The 20,173-nt window shown below is 38.7% G+C and overlaps 1 protein-coding gene across 1 annotated transcript; it reads right to left on the bottom strand.

The window, feature by feature from the left end:
- On the bottom strand, nucleotides 1-15,072 carry pxdc1b (PX domain containing 1b). Its single transcript, XM_042510494.2, has 5 exons — nucleotides 14,457-15,072; nucleotides 5,604-5,695; nucleotides 5,327-5,444; nucleotides 5,125-5,236; nucleotides 1-3,504 (listed from the first exon to the last, which is right to left on the bottom strand). The coding sequence occupies exons 1-5, from the start codon at nucleotides 14,710-14,712 to the stop codon at nucleotides 3,381-3,383; spliced, it is 702 nt and encodes a 233-aa protein (XP_042366428.1). The 5' UTR covers nucleotides 14,713-15,072; the 3' UTR covers nucleotides 1-3,380.
- Nucleotides 15,073-20,173: the final 5,101 nt, after the last annotated feature.

The following is a 20,173-nucleotide window of genomic DNA, read 5'->3' as shown; positions in this document are numbered from 1 at the left end:
TCCTTTTATCGAAAACATATTTATTTTGAGAAGCTTTTAGAATAATAATTTGAATCTAATACTGTCTGAATAGCTTTAAAGTTATCAAACGTCACAACATAAACTTCATTTTCAAAGGTTATTATTAAGATTATCATTCAATCCTTTTGACATATTTACACACAAAACAATCTCACATCACACATAAAAAAAAAGAAATTACAAGGCATAGGATGGTTAGCTTCACAGAGTGCGGCTGGAGTTTACAAAATAAATAAAATCTTTTGTGTAATATCATGTACATAATATCTGTCACACTGTCCTTCAACAAGTCCTCACAGCCCAAGCTGGCATGATTTTGGGCATACTGATATGTTTCATAAATCAGCTGAGTACCATTTTAGTCATAATATCAGAGACTGTGGCAGAATATTTCGAATGTGTAACGGCTCTTGAGATAGAAATTTAAACAGATATCTTCAAATATGAAGTTATACAGCATTTAACATAACACAGTTCTTTGAAAGAGAGGAAATTTGACCTTTGTATTTGCATTTAAATGAAAAAATTCTAGTTTCTTTTTGCTGAAGCATATTAATCACTGCTATTATGTACGCTAGAGCTTTTTCCAACTGACATTTTTATGTCTGTAAAATATTCTTCAATTTATAACGTCATTTTTGGAGGAAAGCATGAAATAGTTTCACACCGTGAGAAAGAGCTGTACTTTCTCATGGGGTGAATGCTGATCATGACTGTGTTACTAAATAGACTCATGCGGAGGACCGTCCCGTCGAAGCTCCGCGTGCCAAGTTTGTGAGGGTTGAATGCCTTTTGTATTTGGAGGGGCAGGAAAGTGGACACAAGCTGTTAGCCTGCAGTGTAAGGCCACAATGACTTCTGCACTGACAAAACTGTCAAAATAATAAATACAGATGAACTTTCTACAGTCAGCCTTACACAAATATAACTACTTTTGCCATTAAACACGTGTAATGCTCCAGTTTCATCAAAGGAGCTATGAGAACTGAAAGCAACCCATAAAGCATACAAAAGGCATGAATTTTAATCAAGTGGGTATTTCACGCAGCTCTTTCTATAGAAAGTTTTAGTACAGCATGGTCGTTTGTCTTCTTAAGATAAAGAAAGGACTTGTTCCCCCGTCGCAGGCCAAGCTGCAGACTCCCACATTCAGCTCTGCAACTGAACCCACACGTCATCTTACAGAGCGGGTCAGCTATGACCTCAGCTGACCCATAAAACAAAGCTGTCTTTGCCTCATTTTCTCACTCGTCATCACAACAACAGCAGTGAGATGATTCCTCATGACGGCTACGCTCATTCTCCGCTCTGATACATTTCATTATTTGTTTACAGACATAAAATAAGCAACGCTACAAGCTATGTTACAAACACTTATTACATATTATTCTACAGACAAAACTTTACAAAAAAAATTCACCTACATCTAAAAAGGCAGCATTAAAAGAATACTTTACCCCCCCCCAAATAACCATTTGTATATCAGTTATTCACCCCGTGTTGTGCTGAATTCATACAAAAACGTGTTTTTCTTGCATGCCTCTGGCAAACAAAGAATTGCAAAAACGGAGAAAATTCTTGATGAACTTAAGTCATAGGGTGCTGAGTTTACTAACAGCAAAAATATATCAAATATCTGATTACAAACTTTAATAATCCAATAATCTAAGTTTCATTCATTATTTCCTAAACAGACTAACTGTTACGGCAGGGAACTAAACTGAAAGTGAAATGTATCAGTACTTACTTCAAGGCCAGACTCCATTGATAAAACCAGCAATTTTACCTTGCTGAACTCGAGAGCTGCTGGTCTGCCTCTGACCTTACCAGTTAGTTAGTCAGTGTTATTGTGTGATTTTGGAGAATCCGGACTAACCCTTTACAACACTAAAGTCACACAATAACAAAAAATAACTAACTGATCGAAGCAGAGGTAGACCAGCAGCTCCAGTGTTCAGCGAAGTAAAATTATCATTTTTGTAAATGGAGTCTGGTTTTGAAGAGAGCATAAAAAAAGGGTTGTCTGTTTGGGAAGTACTGAGTATATGACTGGATAAAAGATACTTGGATTATACTTCATGAGTTGTCTGAGTTTTTGTAGATGGATGTTTTGATAAAGTTTTGCTTTTATTTATGCTGGACCCCTATGTCTTTAATTCATCAAGAAATTTTTTATGTTTTTGGTTTTTGGTTTTACTGCGGAGGCAAGCAACAAGAACAAAGTTTTCTTTACAAAGTCAACATAACATGGGGTGAGTAATTGATATACACATATTGATTATTTGGGGGCTGAAGTTATCCTTAAAGTTCTAACTTTGGAAAGTTTAATGACACTTAACATTTCTTTTACATTCTTTAATTTGATAGTAATCCAAGAGCCAAGTGAAACAGACATATAATAGCTCCAGTATTCTCCCTCATTTACCATCAAGTTTTGTTTCATGCTAACTCAGGAAGATTTTAGTCACAGTCTGTCTCTGTGATTTCTACTCCTTTATCTTTAGTTGAAGCTAAACTTCACAAATTTGTATCTTATAGCCTAGTTTCACTTGGATCGCAGAGTACTCTCATGCCAAAGAACTGACTGCAGATCACAGCAACAAAACAGGATTTATCCTCAAAGTCTCAAGCTGGTATTTTACAAACAAAAAAGTTCCTAAATGCTGGTGGAAACTGCACCATAAACAGATGTCATACAAAAAGCCTCCTAACAGCCTCCTGTATTCCCACAGGAATAAAACACCGGAGTGGTAACACTGGAAAACACTTGAGGGAGCCGTTTAAATGAGAAGAAAAAAGGCTTCAGAAGTGCGTCACATATCTCCTGGCAAATGAAGTCGATGACTTCATGGAGAAATGCGTAAGGTAAAACAACTCAGATAGAAAAATAAAGAGTGCTGGTTGATTCAGCTCAGTTTTTAAGTAACAGTGAACGGTCAAATACTGTAAATTTGTCTCCAAATTGTGGTTGACGTGTGACGAATTGTTTTGAAACCTCTCCAGCTGTCTGCGTCTGCTTCAGGACTGAAGGAGCTTGCCCCAGGTTGTGTTAAAACCCCGAAAGCCCTCTGCAGCCAGCACACACAGTCCTGTCATGTCCTTTCTGGACACACTCAATAAGGCCCTGAATGAGGCACACTGGTGACGTCGCTTAAAGTGGCACAAATAAAATGGCGCTGCTGTTCTTCCAATATTTCCGTGCATGCGGTCCATCTGCACCGACTCCAAAACGGGCAAGAAGAGCAGCTCTAGAGTTCGATAATATAAGCAGCATTTAGTCGGAGTAGCTATGTGCAGCGTTGCATAGCTTCCACGTCCTCTGTAATAGCATCAGATGTCCATCAACAGGCATCAGTCTCTCATTCCAGGATGTCAGTTTCAAACGGGACCAGATGGTAGTAGGAAAGGTTGGTGACATACGCTTCTGTTTCCTCATCACACACGTCTGCCTCCAACGGCAGAAACTCTGTTCCATCCTCATACCTGGCAACAAATGAAAGACACTTTACTCCAAGGACAGGATGTGTGATGCATTTGATTTAAGGCCCTGTGCTAATTGTCGACATCAACCCATAAAGACTTTCTGCTGGCACAGTGGAAATATCCTATAGTTATCACAGCTACAGTGATCAACTATCAGCTTAAGCAGATAGTTTGCCTATACTGATAAAGCAGTATGTTCATTTTGGAGGTTTTTTATACATGAAAATAATGTGTTGGAATGCCTCCAACCAGTCAAGGTGCAGTTCATATACATGTCAGTCCACACTCACGTAGCCATGAGAGATGGCAATGCTGCAAATATGGATGTTGCTGCAAAGATGTGACAAATTCTAAAACACGGATGCTTCACACGCATCTTTCACCCAGCAGATCTGTATAATCAGCATTTTTAAGGTGGACACCCGAGATTAGTGTCACTACTTCAAATAACTGACCAATTATCTCCCCTGTTAAAGTTACAGCGTTCAGTAATGGCCAGAAAAGTGTTTTTGCAGAACATTATGATGTCACAGTGAATTTGTGTCTTCTTTTTTTTTTTCAAAATTAGCATGAATTTTTGACCACCAAAATCTAATCAGTTCATTTTTGAGTCCAAGTGTACACTTGTGGCCAAATTTCTGGAAATTCCCTAAAGGTCTTCTTGAGATGTAGCATTCAGGAGAATGAGATGGATGCAAGGTCACAGTGACCTTGACCTTTGACCATCCAAATCTAATCAGTTAATTGTTAAGTCCAAGTGAACATTTGTGCCTAATTTGAGGAGAATTAGAGATATGATATTCTTGAGACATTATTACTATGAAGAAAAGGCTATGTCCCTGCCGCAGCGACTGCAGATTCGACTACAACCTGCAGCCTTTCGCTGCACGTCATCCCCTAATAATAATACTAATGATAATAAATTTGGTCACTTTGTAGCTTTTGACAAACTGCCAGAAACGAACCAACAAAATGTAGCAGCATAAATTATGTACCTTGTGTTGTTTACTCAAACAATGAAAAACAATCATGGCTGCAAGTGATGGAGACTGCACGGAGAAAAACAAGTGTGGTTTGAGACGCCCTGTCAAATGGATTAATCATGAAGCTGTATGCTGACACAGTCAACATTATTCAGTAAATAGCAAAGCTATATGTTTTATTACTTTATATTTATATGATAAATATAGAAATGCCACTTCGATTTTAATCTGCATGAGAAATAAAGAGAAGAAATAATAAGAGGTTTCCACTGTACACGTTAACTATTCAGATTTTTAAGAGTTATGTAAAGTCGTGTTTTGTGTGAAACACCCAGAGGAATGTGTTCCTCTTTTGCTTCCTACACACGCCCAGGGAAGGAAGAGGTGCACAGACACACTTCCTGTTGGGGTGGAGGGTCCTGGGGTTGGGTCACATTCAAGGACTCCCACAGTCATCAAAACACTTACAGCACTCTCAAGAGCAAACGTGGAAATCCTCATATGTGTGGGAAAGGTTATTTATACTACACTGCAAACTGCTGGGTTTACTCACTTTGAGGTTATAACAAGGCTTGTGGCATGATTTTTTAAAATTATTGCATAAATTATGTAATGAAATATTGGTCTTTATACTCACGTATGTTCCACAGAGTCAGTGGATGAGGGTCTCTCTTTTTCCTCAGGGACACTATGATCAAAGACGATGGTTTCCGTATTGGCCAGACAGAATCCATTGGACCGCATGATTTCTGCAAAGGTACAAAGTGCTGGTTAAGTCTTAATGGCATTAGTTAAAAGCGGCTCCATCTTTGTGTTACAAAATAATACCAGATCCATACCTGATATCTTGATTGGACTCTGAAAGCACGGCTGGATTCTGTGGACTTTGTCATTCCTCAGCACCTGGTCCAACGGCGACCGCTCAAAGAAGGTCAACATCACCTCTGACCTGGAGTACTGTGGAGTCAGGTTTATCAGTGCAGTCTACGAAGCTTTAAGTTTTCAAACATCTAATTTTTAGCCTCAAAGAAAACGTATCATGAAACCTTCTAATGCACAGTGACCATACTGATAAAGCACTGATATTATCTGAAGGATTATAGTCGAGTGACCGACCTTGCACGGCATGTTGATGGCGTTCTTCAGTAGTCTTTCCACCTCGTTAAGTTTCTCCTCAATGTCGTTTGCCTCTTTGATTTTTACCAGCCCTGAAAGAAACAAATACGAACATCTGAAATCATCAGCTTCAGTGTTGGAATTTTACAAATATTTCACAAAATACACTACCTAAAGGGTAACTTTGGTGTTTTTCAACCTCAAACCTATTTTCTCATATTTTTTAAAATATCTCAAAATATTTTTAAAAAATCAACAGTCCGATGTACAAATAAAGTGCCTACAATCTAAATGTTTAGTGTTGATATTTTTGTGCCTGTGTGATAAAAAAAGGGCAGCTGCTTTGACCTTTACTGCCACCAGGCTGTTATCTGTCCACACAAAAAGCCAGACAGGTCTGAATTTATCCCTCGTCTTCACAAAGGTTGCCACAAATACAAGTGAAAAGGTAGTAGTCTGTTTCATACAGTAACCTTTTTATGAACAATGCCGCTGATATTTACCCAAAGTGGGAGGAAGGAAAAAAATAGGCCGCTTGTTTTAGAGCACAGAGCGACGCCGTTAAACCGCCCGTGTAATTGCAAACATTTATACGATCACAGTAATAACAGAGGAAAGTAATAACAGTGGTGGAGAGAAGAGCGACACAATAACACGTTAATCCTGCATAACACTAGGAGTGCAATTTAAGACGCGGTGGGAGTGAACGATCAGCACTTTTTAGGCTGCCGCCCATGTGAGCGAGCAGTCAGCAGAGCATCATTTACGGCCGTGCTGACAAAGGGATGTGGTGAGGGGAATAACGATGAAGACTGCAGCCGCACTGATGACTCTCCATCTATGTAAGTGCTACAGACAAAACGCAGTCACACGGCGGTTACTGTTACATGGAAGCACTGAGTAAGAGCCTGAAGCAGCGCTGTGCACAGTCACAGTCTCATCCATTTGTAATGGCCAGCAGTGATGACATCATACCCAGGGGGATGTGAGGAGTGATCGGGCGCTTAAATCACCACGAGGAAACAAGTGAGACTCCCACCCGGTCTGGACCTCATACTGCCTGCAGGTCATGTTCGCTGTTTAAATCCCCTTTGACACATGTTTGCATGTTTTTTTCTAGAAATGTGACGAATCACACAAGTTTAAGGCTCACACTGATATACTGTGTTGTTTTGTCATAACTGACCAGCTGTGAGTCAAGTTTTCAGGCAGTTAAACCCTTTGAAATATGGACTTACATCACTTTTCTTGTCCTGCATTTAGTCATCTTTCACAAGTATTTAAACCCTTGAAACTGGTTTGATTTCTTTTTCTAAAACATGGGGGGAAATGCACTGTGCAATGAGCAACTTGGCAAGAAATGTACTAAAAATTGCAAGATTTTATAGATTTAGACCATGATTTTTTTTAAAAAGCCAAGGAAAATTTTCTGGAAAACTATATTTAAAATAATTATAATCACATAATTAAAACTATGTTGCAGAATCATCATTATTTTTAAACACATTTTTCAGGTAATTTTTTGTTTTCTTTTCTTTCTTTTCTTTTCTCTTTTTTACTGATTTCTTGCTAACTTAACCAAAGTTTTTGACAAAAATCAAGACAACTTGCTCAGGTTTCAAAGGGTTAAAGGAGCAGCGTGTAAGAATTAGGGGGATTTTGTGCGACTGGCGATGAGGACTGCAGATTGTAACCAGCATGAAGTTCTTTGTAGATGTTAAACAGCTCTTTCTAAGGTTAGAAAAACATGACAATTTTTATTTTCAGGTGATTATATACATAAGAAACCATAATTATTATATTTCCATTTCTACCAATATATCCGCCTCAATCCTACAAAATTGAATTTGAAGAAATTTGAGTATTTGTTCATGTTTTGTTAAATGACGCAACTGGGCAGCTGACTGTTTTCATGCTGTAGTCAGGAAATAAACAAGACAACTCCAGTCTGGAATACTGGAAACCATTACATCAGTGTAATCGATGTTGTTACAGTGCATGCCATTTTGGTGGGATGGCTGATTTGCAGAAAAAACAGCAGTTAACATCTTAACCGGAAACAAAGTCTGGATGATAACTTCACTACAGAGACTGTAAACCACACCCATTCTTGTTGTCCTTGTAAACACATTAAGTTTATGTCCCGTCATGTGCGATGCTAATGCTATGAATCAAGTGCACAGTATTTAATACACCCAGGGTGCACGTGGAAACAGGGTGGGATTAGGAAGAATTTTATTATCATACCTTATCAGAGGGCGCGTTGGGGAGTGGTAACAATCATCACAAGTCCTCCGATCCCTTTTAAAAGATGTTTTCTCCACTTAAATAGCAGTTTGGTTTTAGAGTGGAAAATCAAGAGGAGCATGTGTCGAGAGGAAACTTGTCAGGGAAACACAAAACATTTAGCAGCCCAAATATGCTGCAATAAGAAGATGATGTCTGTTTTTAATCCATATTTCTGCACATTCTGAAAGTTCAGAGGTCACCATGTTTTGTGTAAGGGTGCATGAATGTATTTGACATTCATTTCAGGTAATAGCCACATTTGAACTGAACAGTAATGCATTCAAATTAAATTATATGTTAGATGATGGGATTATTTTTGCTGCTTAAACTAGCAGTCTGTGTGGAATACTAATAAATAAGAAGCATGTTTGATGTGCAACAGAGAGGTATGTGTGGTTATTTCTGCAACAGTTCGGTGTCAATTATGCAAGATTTTAATCGTGGTAACCACAGCGGATCTGGTGTGTGTAGCTGCAGTTTGACGATGCACGCCTCTCCAATTACAGACCAAAATTCAACACATGCCTGCAGCCATCAGAAGGATATAAGGCATGTTAATAACATGAAAGACTTTCATATAAGTATGCTGCAGTGGTAGACAGATATTAATGTTTACTCTGCATTCCTAGCCATAATCAGAGTCACACTATGTCTAACTCTGTGCAGTCGGACATGTCTGTGGGTTGAGGAATGCATAATGAAAGTGAGATATTGAATAAAAGAGGTTTGTGTGATTTTGGAGGTTAATGTGGGTCGCAGCGATCAATTAGAGTGTAAGAAAAGGCACAAAACTCGAGTGTGCTCTGAGCAGGAGGGCGGCACATAATGCAATCAATCTCGACACCAAAATTGCAGTGCGCCGCCAACTTGACAGTGACACCCCTCCTACTGCACCTCTCCTCCCACTGTGACACCAAAATACCAGTTTCATATTCAGAAACTATGAAATACTAATTTGTGTGTTTTATCTCAGATTTGCTACATTTGTGACAATTACAGTGTTGTCCTCTTCAAAAACACTGACACATAAGCAGCTATGTTTTTTCCTACCAGGCCCAGTAAGTGTATTTCCTCCAGTTTCCTGTGACAGAGTCTATTTCCTGCATGGTTTCCTGGCTGCAGTGGTCTCCTTTTTTCTCCTTATTCATTTAGCCACATTTGGTTATTTCTCTATGGTGTTAACACTTAATTATCTCCTATGGAACATCAGCTTATCCGTTATAAACCTGGATCAACGTCACTTTTCTCGTGCTGCATTCAGATGCCTTTAACAAGTATTTAAAGCTTTGGTTTGAATTCTTTTGACAAGATGGAGAAAAATGGTAATGAGTAACTTGGCAAGAAATGTCCGACAAATTGCAAGAAATTAGTAGATTTAGAAAACTATTTTTTAAAGGCTAGGGTTAAATTTCCAGAATACTATAGTTAAAGTTATAAGAATTAGATATTAAAAATTAATTTAAAATTATTTTAGAGAATTATTACCATTTTTAGGCACTTTTTCAGGTCTTTTCTTTTCTTTATTTATTTATTAATTTTCCCCATTTTTAAAATGTATTTATTTATCTATTTATTTAATTTTCAAGTAAGGTCTTTTGCTATTTCCTAATTTCTTGCCAGTTTTGGGGTAGATCCATCTGAAGGTGCTCATTGCCTTCTTTCCATATTTAAAAGAAATCAAACCACTTTGCCCAGGTTGAAAAGGGTTAAGAGTTGGTGTTTATCTGCTTAGTGCAACAAGTTTGTAAAAAGTAACAACAGTAACAGACACCATATGAAATTCTAGTGTACGCGCCGGCCTCATAATCTTTGTAACTGCACACTAAAGTCTCCCGTCTGTTGGTTCTGTGACAGCACGCGCTGTTGACGGGACACTTCATCTATTAGCTGAAACAACACAGCAGAAGTAGACGCAAAACAGGAAGTCGACTGAGACCGAGTCATCCTCAAACACATTATCTAAACAGTCATCAGATGTTGTAAGCACCAGCTCGTTCTATCGTCTGCGTGGATCTGATAAGCACATGTCAACACATCATCTAACCACTGACTCTCCGCTTTTTCGTCATCATGTTATTTCTGGAGGCCTCAAGTCAACAAGCGGCGGACATCAAACCTCAGTGAACATCCATGAGAAGGTCAGGCTACGTTACATATTTCTTGTGCATTTCTTGCACAAGCACCTGTATTGTCAGTGGCTGTGTGTCTAAAATCACGACATTTGAAGGAAAGAGTCATGGCTGGACACTAACGCCACGCCACTAAAATTTAATTAAGACGTTTCGATCCTACTTGTAATGTGGAAGGTCAAAAATTTTCCTTCAATTACAATGTTTTTTTTTCTTTTTTTACTGCCTTGCACCTACATGATGTGCATAAATTACTCTCCCCCAACATAATATTTTAAGTTTCAATATTACAACAGTAAAATCAATGTTTTTTTTTACTATGTAAAATCCCAAAAACTTTCATCAGTATCAAATTTAAATATTAGTTGTCTTACTTACAACATATATTGCTTGTTGTTTGCAGCTGCTTTGTAATTTCTTTTCAACTGGTTACACAAACAATAAAAAGCTCTGAGTCTACCTGCTGTATCCGGAATAGTTTGTCTTTTTGGGAAATAAGAGTATTTACTTTCTGACCAAGAGTATAAATAAATATAACACATCTATTCCATATTTCTGAAAGGAAAATCCAAGTGGTTTACACTCCAAAAAAAAAAAGATAAAAACATGAGCCAATGTCCCTCCTTTGACGGCTGCTCTATAGTAACCCTCTGAAATAATAATTCATAAGCGTCCAAGAGTAAACTGTTGAGTATTTCTCATGTAGGTGGTGTATGAGTGTGAGAGGGAGGGACATTGGACACAGTGTGTGTCTAAATTCCTCGGTGGGATCTGTCTCACAAGGAATGTGAGGGATCGCTTCCTGTCTGTGTTCGCTCTGGGGTCACATGTAAGGTAAGTGTTGGGAGGCCTTTGCAGAGGAGCTGGACTAAATATGGGAAGTCCACCCCTCTCCCTCTCCCTCTCTCATCATGACATCAGTGTAAAGCTCTGCACGCCTTCCTTGTTGCTCGGACGCAGCACAGACACAGGAAAACATGAGCCAGAAACTGGAGCAGAGCGGAGTGAGAAATGCCAGAGCTACATTTTTACACCGCGACTTTCAATCAGGCAATTAGGGCGGATGCAAAGAAATACTGAACAGAGGTAGGAATGAAGGAAAGGCCATTAGGGGATCGTTATTAACCCTGCAGCTTCCTATCCATCCATGAAATTGTCAAACTACCTCTCTAAAGTAACACTGACATCTCCGCCTGTGCCAAAATCACAGCTCCATGTATCTTTGAGCAGTAATCAGGACACCAGGGGTGACAGACAGTAAAAAAAGAAGTGAAAAGTGAGTCATGAGATCAGAAATGTCTCTTCCCAAAATGCTCTGGCAGCGGCAGAGCAGCGAGCTGTCAACAAGCTTGTCTGCTATTTCAGTGCACAGGCAGGAAGAGGAGCTTTCCAGTCGCCACTAAAGGGATGTTTCCAAAATATTCGTATAGGCTCAGTGGGTAGAGACAAAAGGGAAGTGCCAAGGAACAAGAACAAGCTGGGAGCTCTGCCAAACCGGCTGGCAGCGCCACACAACCACAGTGTCAAAGATTCAAACCCTCAGGGCCACAGGTTTGAGCTCTGATGCCTGAAGATCTACAAAGATCTGCCTTAAACTTTGCAGCAGAAGATGTCACGGCAGCTTTTCATAAATCACCTTTTTATAAATCATTTCTCAAAAACATGGGAAAAGAGCGATGAGCAACTTAAAAAAAATGGCACAAAATTAGCAAGAAATTATTAAAAGTTTCAAGAAAATAGCCTGGAAATAAACAACAAAAAAGAACGATTATTTTTTTAAAAGAGTAAAAATAAAAATAAGAAATTATCTCAAGATAGTGCTACAAAAAAAAATATAAAAATCAGTTGCAAAGATTTAAATATATAATTAATGGAATTATAGATATATTTTCCCTATTTTTTAAATGATATCCAATAATCTTTGTTAATTTTTAGATTGTTTTCTTGTCACCAAATTTTTTGCTGGACATTTCTTGCCAAGTTTCTTTTTTTCCTTTGTTTTTAAAAGAAATCAAGCCATTTTCTAAGGTTTCAGGGGTTTAAATGCTTGTGGAAGTCATCTGAATTCAGCACAAGAAAACTGATGTCGAACCAAGTGTTAATGAAGTTATTTTGTATGCATGCTTAATGATAGTTTACGTTTAATATGCTCAAAATAAAATTGCATTTGGATGTTGTAGTTAAAAAAAAAGAAAGAAATATAAACCTAATATCTGAAAATATTTGAAGGAAACTACACTACATTTCTTTTGCCTCATAGAGTGTATCTAAATGTATCCCCTTCGCTGTCCTGTGGAAAAACGTGTCTCCAAACTGACAACTTCTTTGGGGACAGCACAGAGAACCGTCACCTCACAGCTGTATATATCGCAGCCTCGTCCTCTTCTGTGCAAAGTTGAAAGTTCTCCCTGTGTTTGTTTGCGTTCTCTCCCACACAAAAAAAACTTGCTTTAGACAGAATACATCTGCCTTTAAAGCAGAACAGGGGTTGGTTTCTGAGTCCCACATAACGGCCCAGCAACATCCACCCCTCCTAAAAAGTTATGATGCAGAGAGAAATTTTCCGCATGGGGAATCCAACTTTTAGGCCACAATAAAAAGAAAATGAATTTATAAGACTAACAGCCTTTTAGCTCTTAAATATTGAGCAACATGCTGTAACAATGTTGGTCTACAGGTTATGTGATAGGTCTGCTAATGTGACACCTGAAAGTGCACTTTGTTAATTATTGACCCGTCCAAACAAAAACATGCAAGTCTAGGCTAAGAATCAGTTTGGCTCAGATTAGCCCTAAAACATTATTGATTATATTGACTGCTTTTTCTTTTTTATTTTGCAGCCCACATTTAAATTATGAATAAATTGCTCATATAAATAGGATATACCCTTATGATTCTCAATTTTTCACACAGCTGGTAAAGTAACGGGATCTGACTCTTATCCTCATAATGGGACAATAAAAAAAACTTTTTTAAAAGCACAAAACAGCAGCTGTTGCTACAGTTTCTGATGCTAACTGTAAACAGGAATATTGTTTTGAGGGGGTTTTCCTGTGCACGCAGAATCAAAGTTTTCCTCCCCAGTAATAATCCACTACTTGGGAAATGTTCCTGTTCTGATAGAGCCAAAAAAGCAGAACCTAAACTTTCAGACGGGTCCAAAAAATGCAACCCAGTCGCCAGAAAAAACATTGGCATTCTATGTTTCTGCAAACCACATACATGTTACTTTTGAGAGCAGGTATGTTGAAACTTAACCTTTCAACAGCACTGTGGTTAATGTGTGGTTACGTTTTGGCGCAAAAAACAGCTGGTTATAGTTACGAAAAAATCATGTTTTGGCTTAAAATGCCTGGTTTGGGAGGAACAATCCAGGCAGGAAACGCAGCAATGTCTCAGCAAAAGACGACCACATTTTGTGCCTAAAAAACGCTGGAAACACAGCAATGTCTTAGAAAATCACAACTTAATTTGATTTTTGTTGATAGTGGTCTGTAGCTTGGCAGGCGTCTCACCAGGGTGATCACCATCCTCTAACCCTTCCACCACCAAATCAGTCATCTTATATAGGCTACTATGTCACTTTAGAAATGCTGATATTATACGAATGAAACATGCAAATGTAGCATAGGCCCATTAGTGGTTTGCAGAAACTCAGTCTACCATAATTTGAATATATTTACTTTACTTACTTAAATGATCGCTGATAAAATTAATTAATTCAAAAGTGTAAAGAAAGTGTCAGCATGAGAGGATCTTTTATTTTGTAAAAACCTCAGGGAGCTATTTATTCATTTTTTAATTTAAAATTTCACTTGACTTTATATAAAGAAAAGTTGCTGGAAATTTCCTGTATATGATGTTGAATGTTTCAGTTTTGATTAAACATCTGCTAAAGGAAGTTTTATTGGAAATGCACATCGGTTCCAAATATCAGTTATCGATCTCATTAACTACTAATAATCTGTATCAGTATCAGCCCTGAAAAAACAATATCAGCCAACCCCTAATATACATAATATTGGCCAATATATCAGTATCTGAGTTATTTATTCCCCAATATCAGTATCAGCATTGGTCCCTAAAATCCAGAATCGGCCGGGCTCTACTTTTGACTAATTTCTTGCTAATTTTTGGGTAATTTCTTCTTTTGTTGCTCATTGCCTTCTTAGCATGTTTTTGAAAAATTAAAAAAGCTAATTTGCCAAGGTTTGATAGGGTTGATGATTAGTTGCAACCTGAAAAAAAAAACAGTCAAAATGGGTGAAGGTAAAGTTAAGGGGGTCAGCCAACTACTGTGCACAGGGCCCCATAATTCACAGCTACGCCCCTGATCAGATTTAAACCCTCATTTTTGTAGTTACATTACTTGTAATAATCTGAATTAAATGCTTTATCGTCACTTCCTGCCACATTAATTTCCAATCAGACCCACCTTCTATGAGTGGAGACTTGGAGAGGTCTCTTCTGTCCTCAGGAAAGGACTCCAGCAGTCTTTTAAACAGCCGCCCCAGGTCGGAATAACTCCGATGCAAGTATAAAATGTTCCTGTCAGACCACTCTGTCCTGATCTCGAAGAACTCCTCTTCCTCTCCCCGCTGGCTGATGATGAGTCTCCGGATCCCGTTGACCCAGCAGTCCCGGACAAACATGTTGACCAGCGACGTGCCTTCAAACACAGCCGATGCCATTCCTCCGCCTTTAGTCCCGCATGCTGGGCGGGCCGGCGGACAGCAGGCTGGCGGCTGCAGGAGACACTGAAGATTTTAAAAACGCACACGCTGAGACAACTTCGCTAACTTTTCTCGGCTGTGACTCTGCAGGAGGAGGGTGATGACTCGCTCAGCCCATCACAGGCGTGATCTCAAACGTGGCATGATCTGAGAAAAAAAAATAGACTTTAGAGTCACAGATACCGCCCCCGCAAAACTGATTTGACTATCGATTCAACTGTTTATTTTTCCGTCAGCAAAATTAAAAAAAGTCCAAAGATCTCTCAAAGTATACAGAGCTGCTCCCTCCTCCAGTTTCCTAAATCCAGTCACTTCACACTGTCTGGATTTCTTTCAGCACAGTTTCCTCCCCTCTCCTTCCTCCCTCCTTCCTTCCTCCCCCCTTGACAACAGGGTATTATTATGCAAAGAATGCAAAAGGCCTGCAAAAACAAAACTGCCCATCTCTTTATTTATGGGAGAAATAGCTTATTTTCCCTCTTTTTCTTTGCTCAAATTGTTTTTATTACCCCGAGATTTTGGTGCCATTTGCCACGTCTTCCCTCAAATCAGTAATCTTGGAAATGAGATGTTTGGAAACAACCACAGGAAAAATATCTGATTCCAAGAACTCAAACCCAGCAGCTCTTGTGCCAGCCAATGAGCATTAAACGGGGGTCAGATTTGTTTAAGTGGTGTTGTATGGGATATTTATCCAGAGTTAGTGTGTTACAAACAGTAGATGTCAGTCGGCACACACCCAGTTTGGAGAAGCAGGCTGGAGTCCAACATAGGAGCAAAGCAATGTACTGCTGTGGATGGGGTCCAGCAACAAAACACATTTTTAAAGCATCCCACATAAAAAATCTAAATAATTTTATATTCACTACATTTAAAATGTTTTCATACTGAGCTTGCCATCTAAAACACTGTGAATATGTGACAAGCTCCTTCTCCTTTCTGTATTTTAAAGAAGTCGATAAGTGAAAAACCTCCTTCAGTCATGCTGCGACACCACGAAACTTGTAATGTCTTACCCTTAGAGAGACTAACGGCACTAACAAGTGAAGGGGGATGATGGTCTATTCCTGAGAACTTGGTCACATTTCTTGATGTACGTGCCCCCTGGGATTCAACAAAGTCACAAAATAACAAAAAGTAAGTGACTGAGGCAGCGGTAGACCAGCAGCTCCTGTGTTCAGCGAGGTAAAATGGAGTTTGGTGGCTTTGATGATAGATGGGAAGACGTTAATGGCTTCTCCGTCAAAATGGGCTGTCTGGCAGAGGGGTTAAACGCTGAAAATACTCTCAGTATGGTATACACTTAAGTGATATTGATTTTCTTTTGGGTTGGAAGTTTTAGGGGACTAAAATACATTTAGCTGCTGGTCCCCATCCACAACTGCACATTGCTTAGCCTTCATGTCGGACTCCAGCCTGCTTCTCCAGACTGGGGATGAACCGCCTGACATATACTGTGTGTAATTCACTGATTATGGATAAATATGCCATACAACCCCACCCCAAAAAATCCAGGCTCTATCCCTTTAACATTTAACGAAATGCCAGTCTCCATATCTGACCTCACATAACTCATGTCTTCACAAAATACCAGCATTTCAGCCGACATTATAGCCACAGCAAGAACGATGCAGTATTATTTTTCTCCTGCCAGAGACCAAAAAAGGAGAAGATCTTCTCTGCATTGCACGCTTGAGCAGCACACTAATGTTTCACCAGTAAAAGAGCTTTACAGGAAGTCAAGCGATGACGATCCAGCTGTAATTAACTGCTGTACTGTCTGCAAACGGTTCTGGTAAAAGCAATTCATAACAATACGGTGCAGGAAGTAACATGCTGATTGCAAGTAAAAGCAAGCCATAAAACACTCATTATTGGACAGACACACAAATGTACATAAATCTGTCCAGAAACCTGAATATTGCACTGTTGAGATCAGCCCTGCTGTAATGTGCACATTACATTTTATGAGACCGAGCAGGTGGTTGCTGCAAAAGTCTGCGTTCATGTTCCTTTGAGCTCGCAATCACACCTCTGTGAGTGTTTCAGTCTCTTTCAGGACTCAAAACAAGATAACACAGCCAGTTAGGAAATATAAAGTTTTAATTTCCAACATTTTAACTGCCCGAAGAGGTCTTCTTCATATTCAGCTGTTCAGTTATTTGTGCTGTAGAGAGGAGACCTATAAGATAGCGATGCTGTCAAAATAAAAGAAGCTTCTATCTTAAACAAGGAAATAACAATAATAAGCAATTTGAAAAACCTGGGGGTTAATGAAAACCTGCCTACTGTTGATAAGTATGTTATTCAATCCCATTAAAAAAAACAAAAAACTATCGCCTTTATTTCTTAAAACTCCGCAAAATGTCTTTAAAATGCCTGGTCTTATTTTAGTGACCATAGTTCCACCTTCAAACCTTTTCGTGGTACTTGTCAGTTGAATATTGAATATTTAAATTTATATTTAAGGGAAACGTCAAGAACTCTGTTACAAAATCATGATCGGTCATCTGAGTGTTTGTTTGCAGACCTGAATCATATTACACAGAGCTCCTGTCCACACAGTGACCTGTATCATTACAAGAACAGAAATTATATGGTGGGAATATAATTACTGTCATGCACTGTAATTTGACAGTAGCTGTTGTTGAATTGTTATGTGGTTGTGGTGCGAGATGCAGTTTTATACAAATGTTTTACAGAGGCAGAGCTGAATTATCATGACAAGTAAACTAAACCCTAAACTTGACTGTCCTTCGATTGGCTGGTCTTTTCTGGTGGAAAAGCCCAGCTATTAAAATATTGATACTGAGGTGCAGGATCAGGTTTTTGATTGTGCTTTAATAACTGAGCTCAACCTCCATGGACAGAGTCAGAGAACCACAATTATCAGGCTGACTTCCAGAGAGAGAATCAAAAGATAAAAGTGAAGTCTAAGCTGCCAGTTAGCCTAAAATGAACTTAAATGATACATAATTTGGTGTTTGTCTGCCAACTTGAAGTTTCTGTTTAAATTAGGTACCAATTCACTTATTTGCCATTCAGCTCTGCCAATTATTTAACATTTTTTTGAAAATGGTGGATCTGTGGCAGCACCTCTAGAGGTTTTATTAAACAAAAGAGATTTGTACCTCCAAAGTTTCTTTGCATCTGAAAGGTTTCAAGTTGCAAAGTCAAACGGAGGGAAAGTATAACAAGACTATGCAAAGCTAACAGCAAAATGCTAACATCATCACACTAATATACTTCCCATGACAATAGGTGAGTTTCCATCAACCCTGAAATCGCGCAAATTGAAAGTACAAATATAAAATACATCTAAATGCGTCAATTTTGAAAAAAAATCCCATTTGTCACAAAAAAGGTTTTACGCTCACATGATATTTCAGGCGATTCGTAAAAGCAATATTTCGCAAAACTGCAATCAAAACTTTTTGCTTTTATGGGTCACATGATGCTATATGATGTTTTCTAAACGTATCCACATATCAACCTCAGCAATGTTGAAATGAAAAGTTCCAATGTATCTGCTGCACAATGATGCAAATGTAGCATATCCGTGGTTTGCAGAAATGTACAATGCCAACATTTGTTCTGGTGAAAAGGCTGACACAAGGCACTTCAAAGTGTGTTACAGGGTCATAGCAATAGTCAGAGGATTAAAAAAGTCAGAAGAATTCATCCTTTGGGGACCATCACTGCCTTTACTTAAATCAATCCATTCAGTAGCTGTTGAGATATATTCATCTGGAACAAAGTAGACAGCCCAAAACTTTGAAGTGTTGAAAAAAAAACAATAAAGCATTTCCTGCTGTGAAATAATTACTTTCTTATAGTTTGATTTTTTTTTTTTCAAGTATGGAAATGGTGTATGCTGCACATTTCATTTTAAGCACGAATGATTAGAGGTTGATTGTATTACACAGAGAAACCACCGCAGTATTATCAGAAACCCCCTTCTCCCCCTGAGTAATAATAGGATCTGTCTCTCTTGAGCCGGCCTTCAATCTGTGGTTTGGCCACATTTACAGAGTCAGCACATTCTGTCTCTGAACCTCATTCCAGTTTAATTCCTCTGAAAGAGTCAACTTTAAATGGAAAAATAGACTTTTGCCCACTCATCCTTCAAAGCTTTCTCATACAGAATTCTAAACACATTTGTCTCTCGTTACAACAGAGCCGAGGCCAAAACTTTGTGGGGGGAACACAAGAGAGCCAAGAGGAACTGTTGATGGTTGGTTTGTTTGACGAGAGACAAATGGACAGTTTGTTTGTGTGACAAAATGACATGAAAAAACAAAAAGTGTAGAAATTATGGCATAGTTAGGGTTTATGTGGTGAGTTTTCAACATCAAAAACCTCAAAGCTTTTAAGAATTAAGGCAAAAAATTTACATCCGAACTTGTCAAATACGGCAGCTTGGTTAGCTACACTTCAAACTATGACCCTCTAGGTACCCGTAGCTTCAGTTTTTGACACTCAGGGACGGCATTTCAGATTCCACTCATTACATATACTATGTTTTTTCAAAATAAACCTCCTTATTCATACAAAACATACACCAAAACTTCTTGGTAAGGTGTAGAAGACTGATGCATTTAGTTTGTTGCTTTTTCCATATGCCTTTTTTTTGACAGCTTTGTCACGTGTTGTATGTGACATATGTCAGGTGATGTCAATTAGGCCTATGTAAAAAGACAAATGAAAAGAATTTTAAAAAAAAAACAAACTTCAACATTTCACATGGGACACAGACAGCTGTGTCCTAGGAGAAAGTCCTGTGTTTGCTTGATCCAACCACCCTGACTGCTCCACATGGACTTTCTTGCTCTTTAAACCACATCATTGCCACATGTAAGTGTACATTTCAGGGGAGACACAGCAGACAAGTCCTCCTCAATATTTAGAATTTGTGTCCCATAAATAAAAATATGAAAGTAGCAGAGGACTTCTCATTCATTTATTTATTCATTTGTTGTAACCGCTTATCCTCTCAAGGTGGCAGGGGGCGGGGCTGACATTCCCGGCTGACATTGGGCAAGGTTGGACAGGTTGCCAGACTATCACAGGGCTGGCATGTAGAGACAGACAACCATTCACGCTCACATTCACACTAACAGCCAATTAAAAATGACCATTTCACCTCACCTACATGTCTATGGACTGTGGGAGGAAGCCAGAGAATCTGAAGAAAACCCATGCTGTCAAGGGGGAAACATGCAAACTTTGCAGAGAACTTCTATTTTAACTTAATTAAAGACATTTACGCAATGAATTCATGCAGAAAAATGTACCAGGATGCAGGAAATTGAGTGTTTGACGCTCACAATTTTCTGGCAAATGTTACTGAGCATAAAAATCTTGCAGTGGCACATGTAGTGAGGTGTGTGGTGCAGCTTATGGTGGATGTTTGCCTTGT

Source organism: Plectropomus leopardus, chromosome 21 (assembly GCF_026936395.1).
Source record: "Plectropomus leopardus strain MGB_pleo_1.0 chromosome 21, ASM2693639v1, whole genome shotgun sequence".
NCBI classification, from domain to species: Eukaryota; Metazoa; Chordata; class Actinopteri; order Perciformes; family Serranidae; genus Plectropomus; species Plectropomus leopardus.
The sequence above is the reverse complement of the archived record's forward strand: the minus strand, read 5'-3'. Positions and strand labels throughout refer to the sequence as shown.

Excerpts from the sequence above, each read along its gene's own strand:
- pxdc1b (XM_042510494.2), bottom strand. The coding sequence starts at position 14,712 with ATGGCATCGGCTGTGTTTGAAGGCACGTCGCTGGTCAACATGTTTGTC. Across the intron at positions 5,445-5,603 it reads CCATCAACATGCCGTGCAAG|TACTCCAGGTCAGAGGTGAT; the intron begins GTCGGTCACTCG and ends CTGACTCCACAG. Across the intron at positions 5,237-5,326 it reads GAGTCCAATCAAGATATCAG|AAATCATGCGGTCCAATGGA; the intron begins GTATGGATCTGG and ends GTACCTTTGCAG.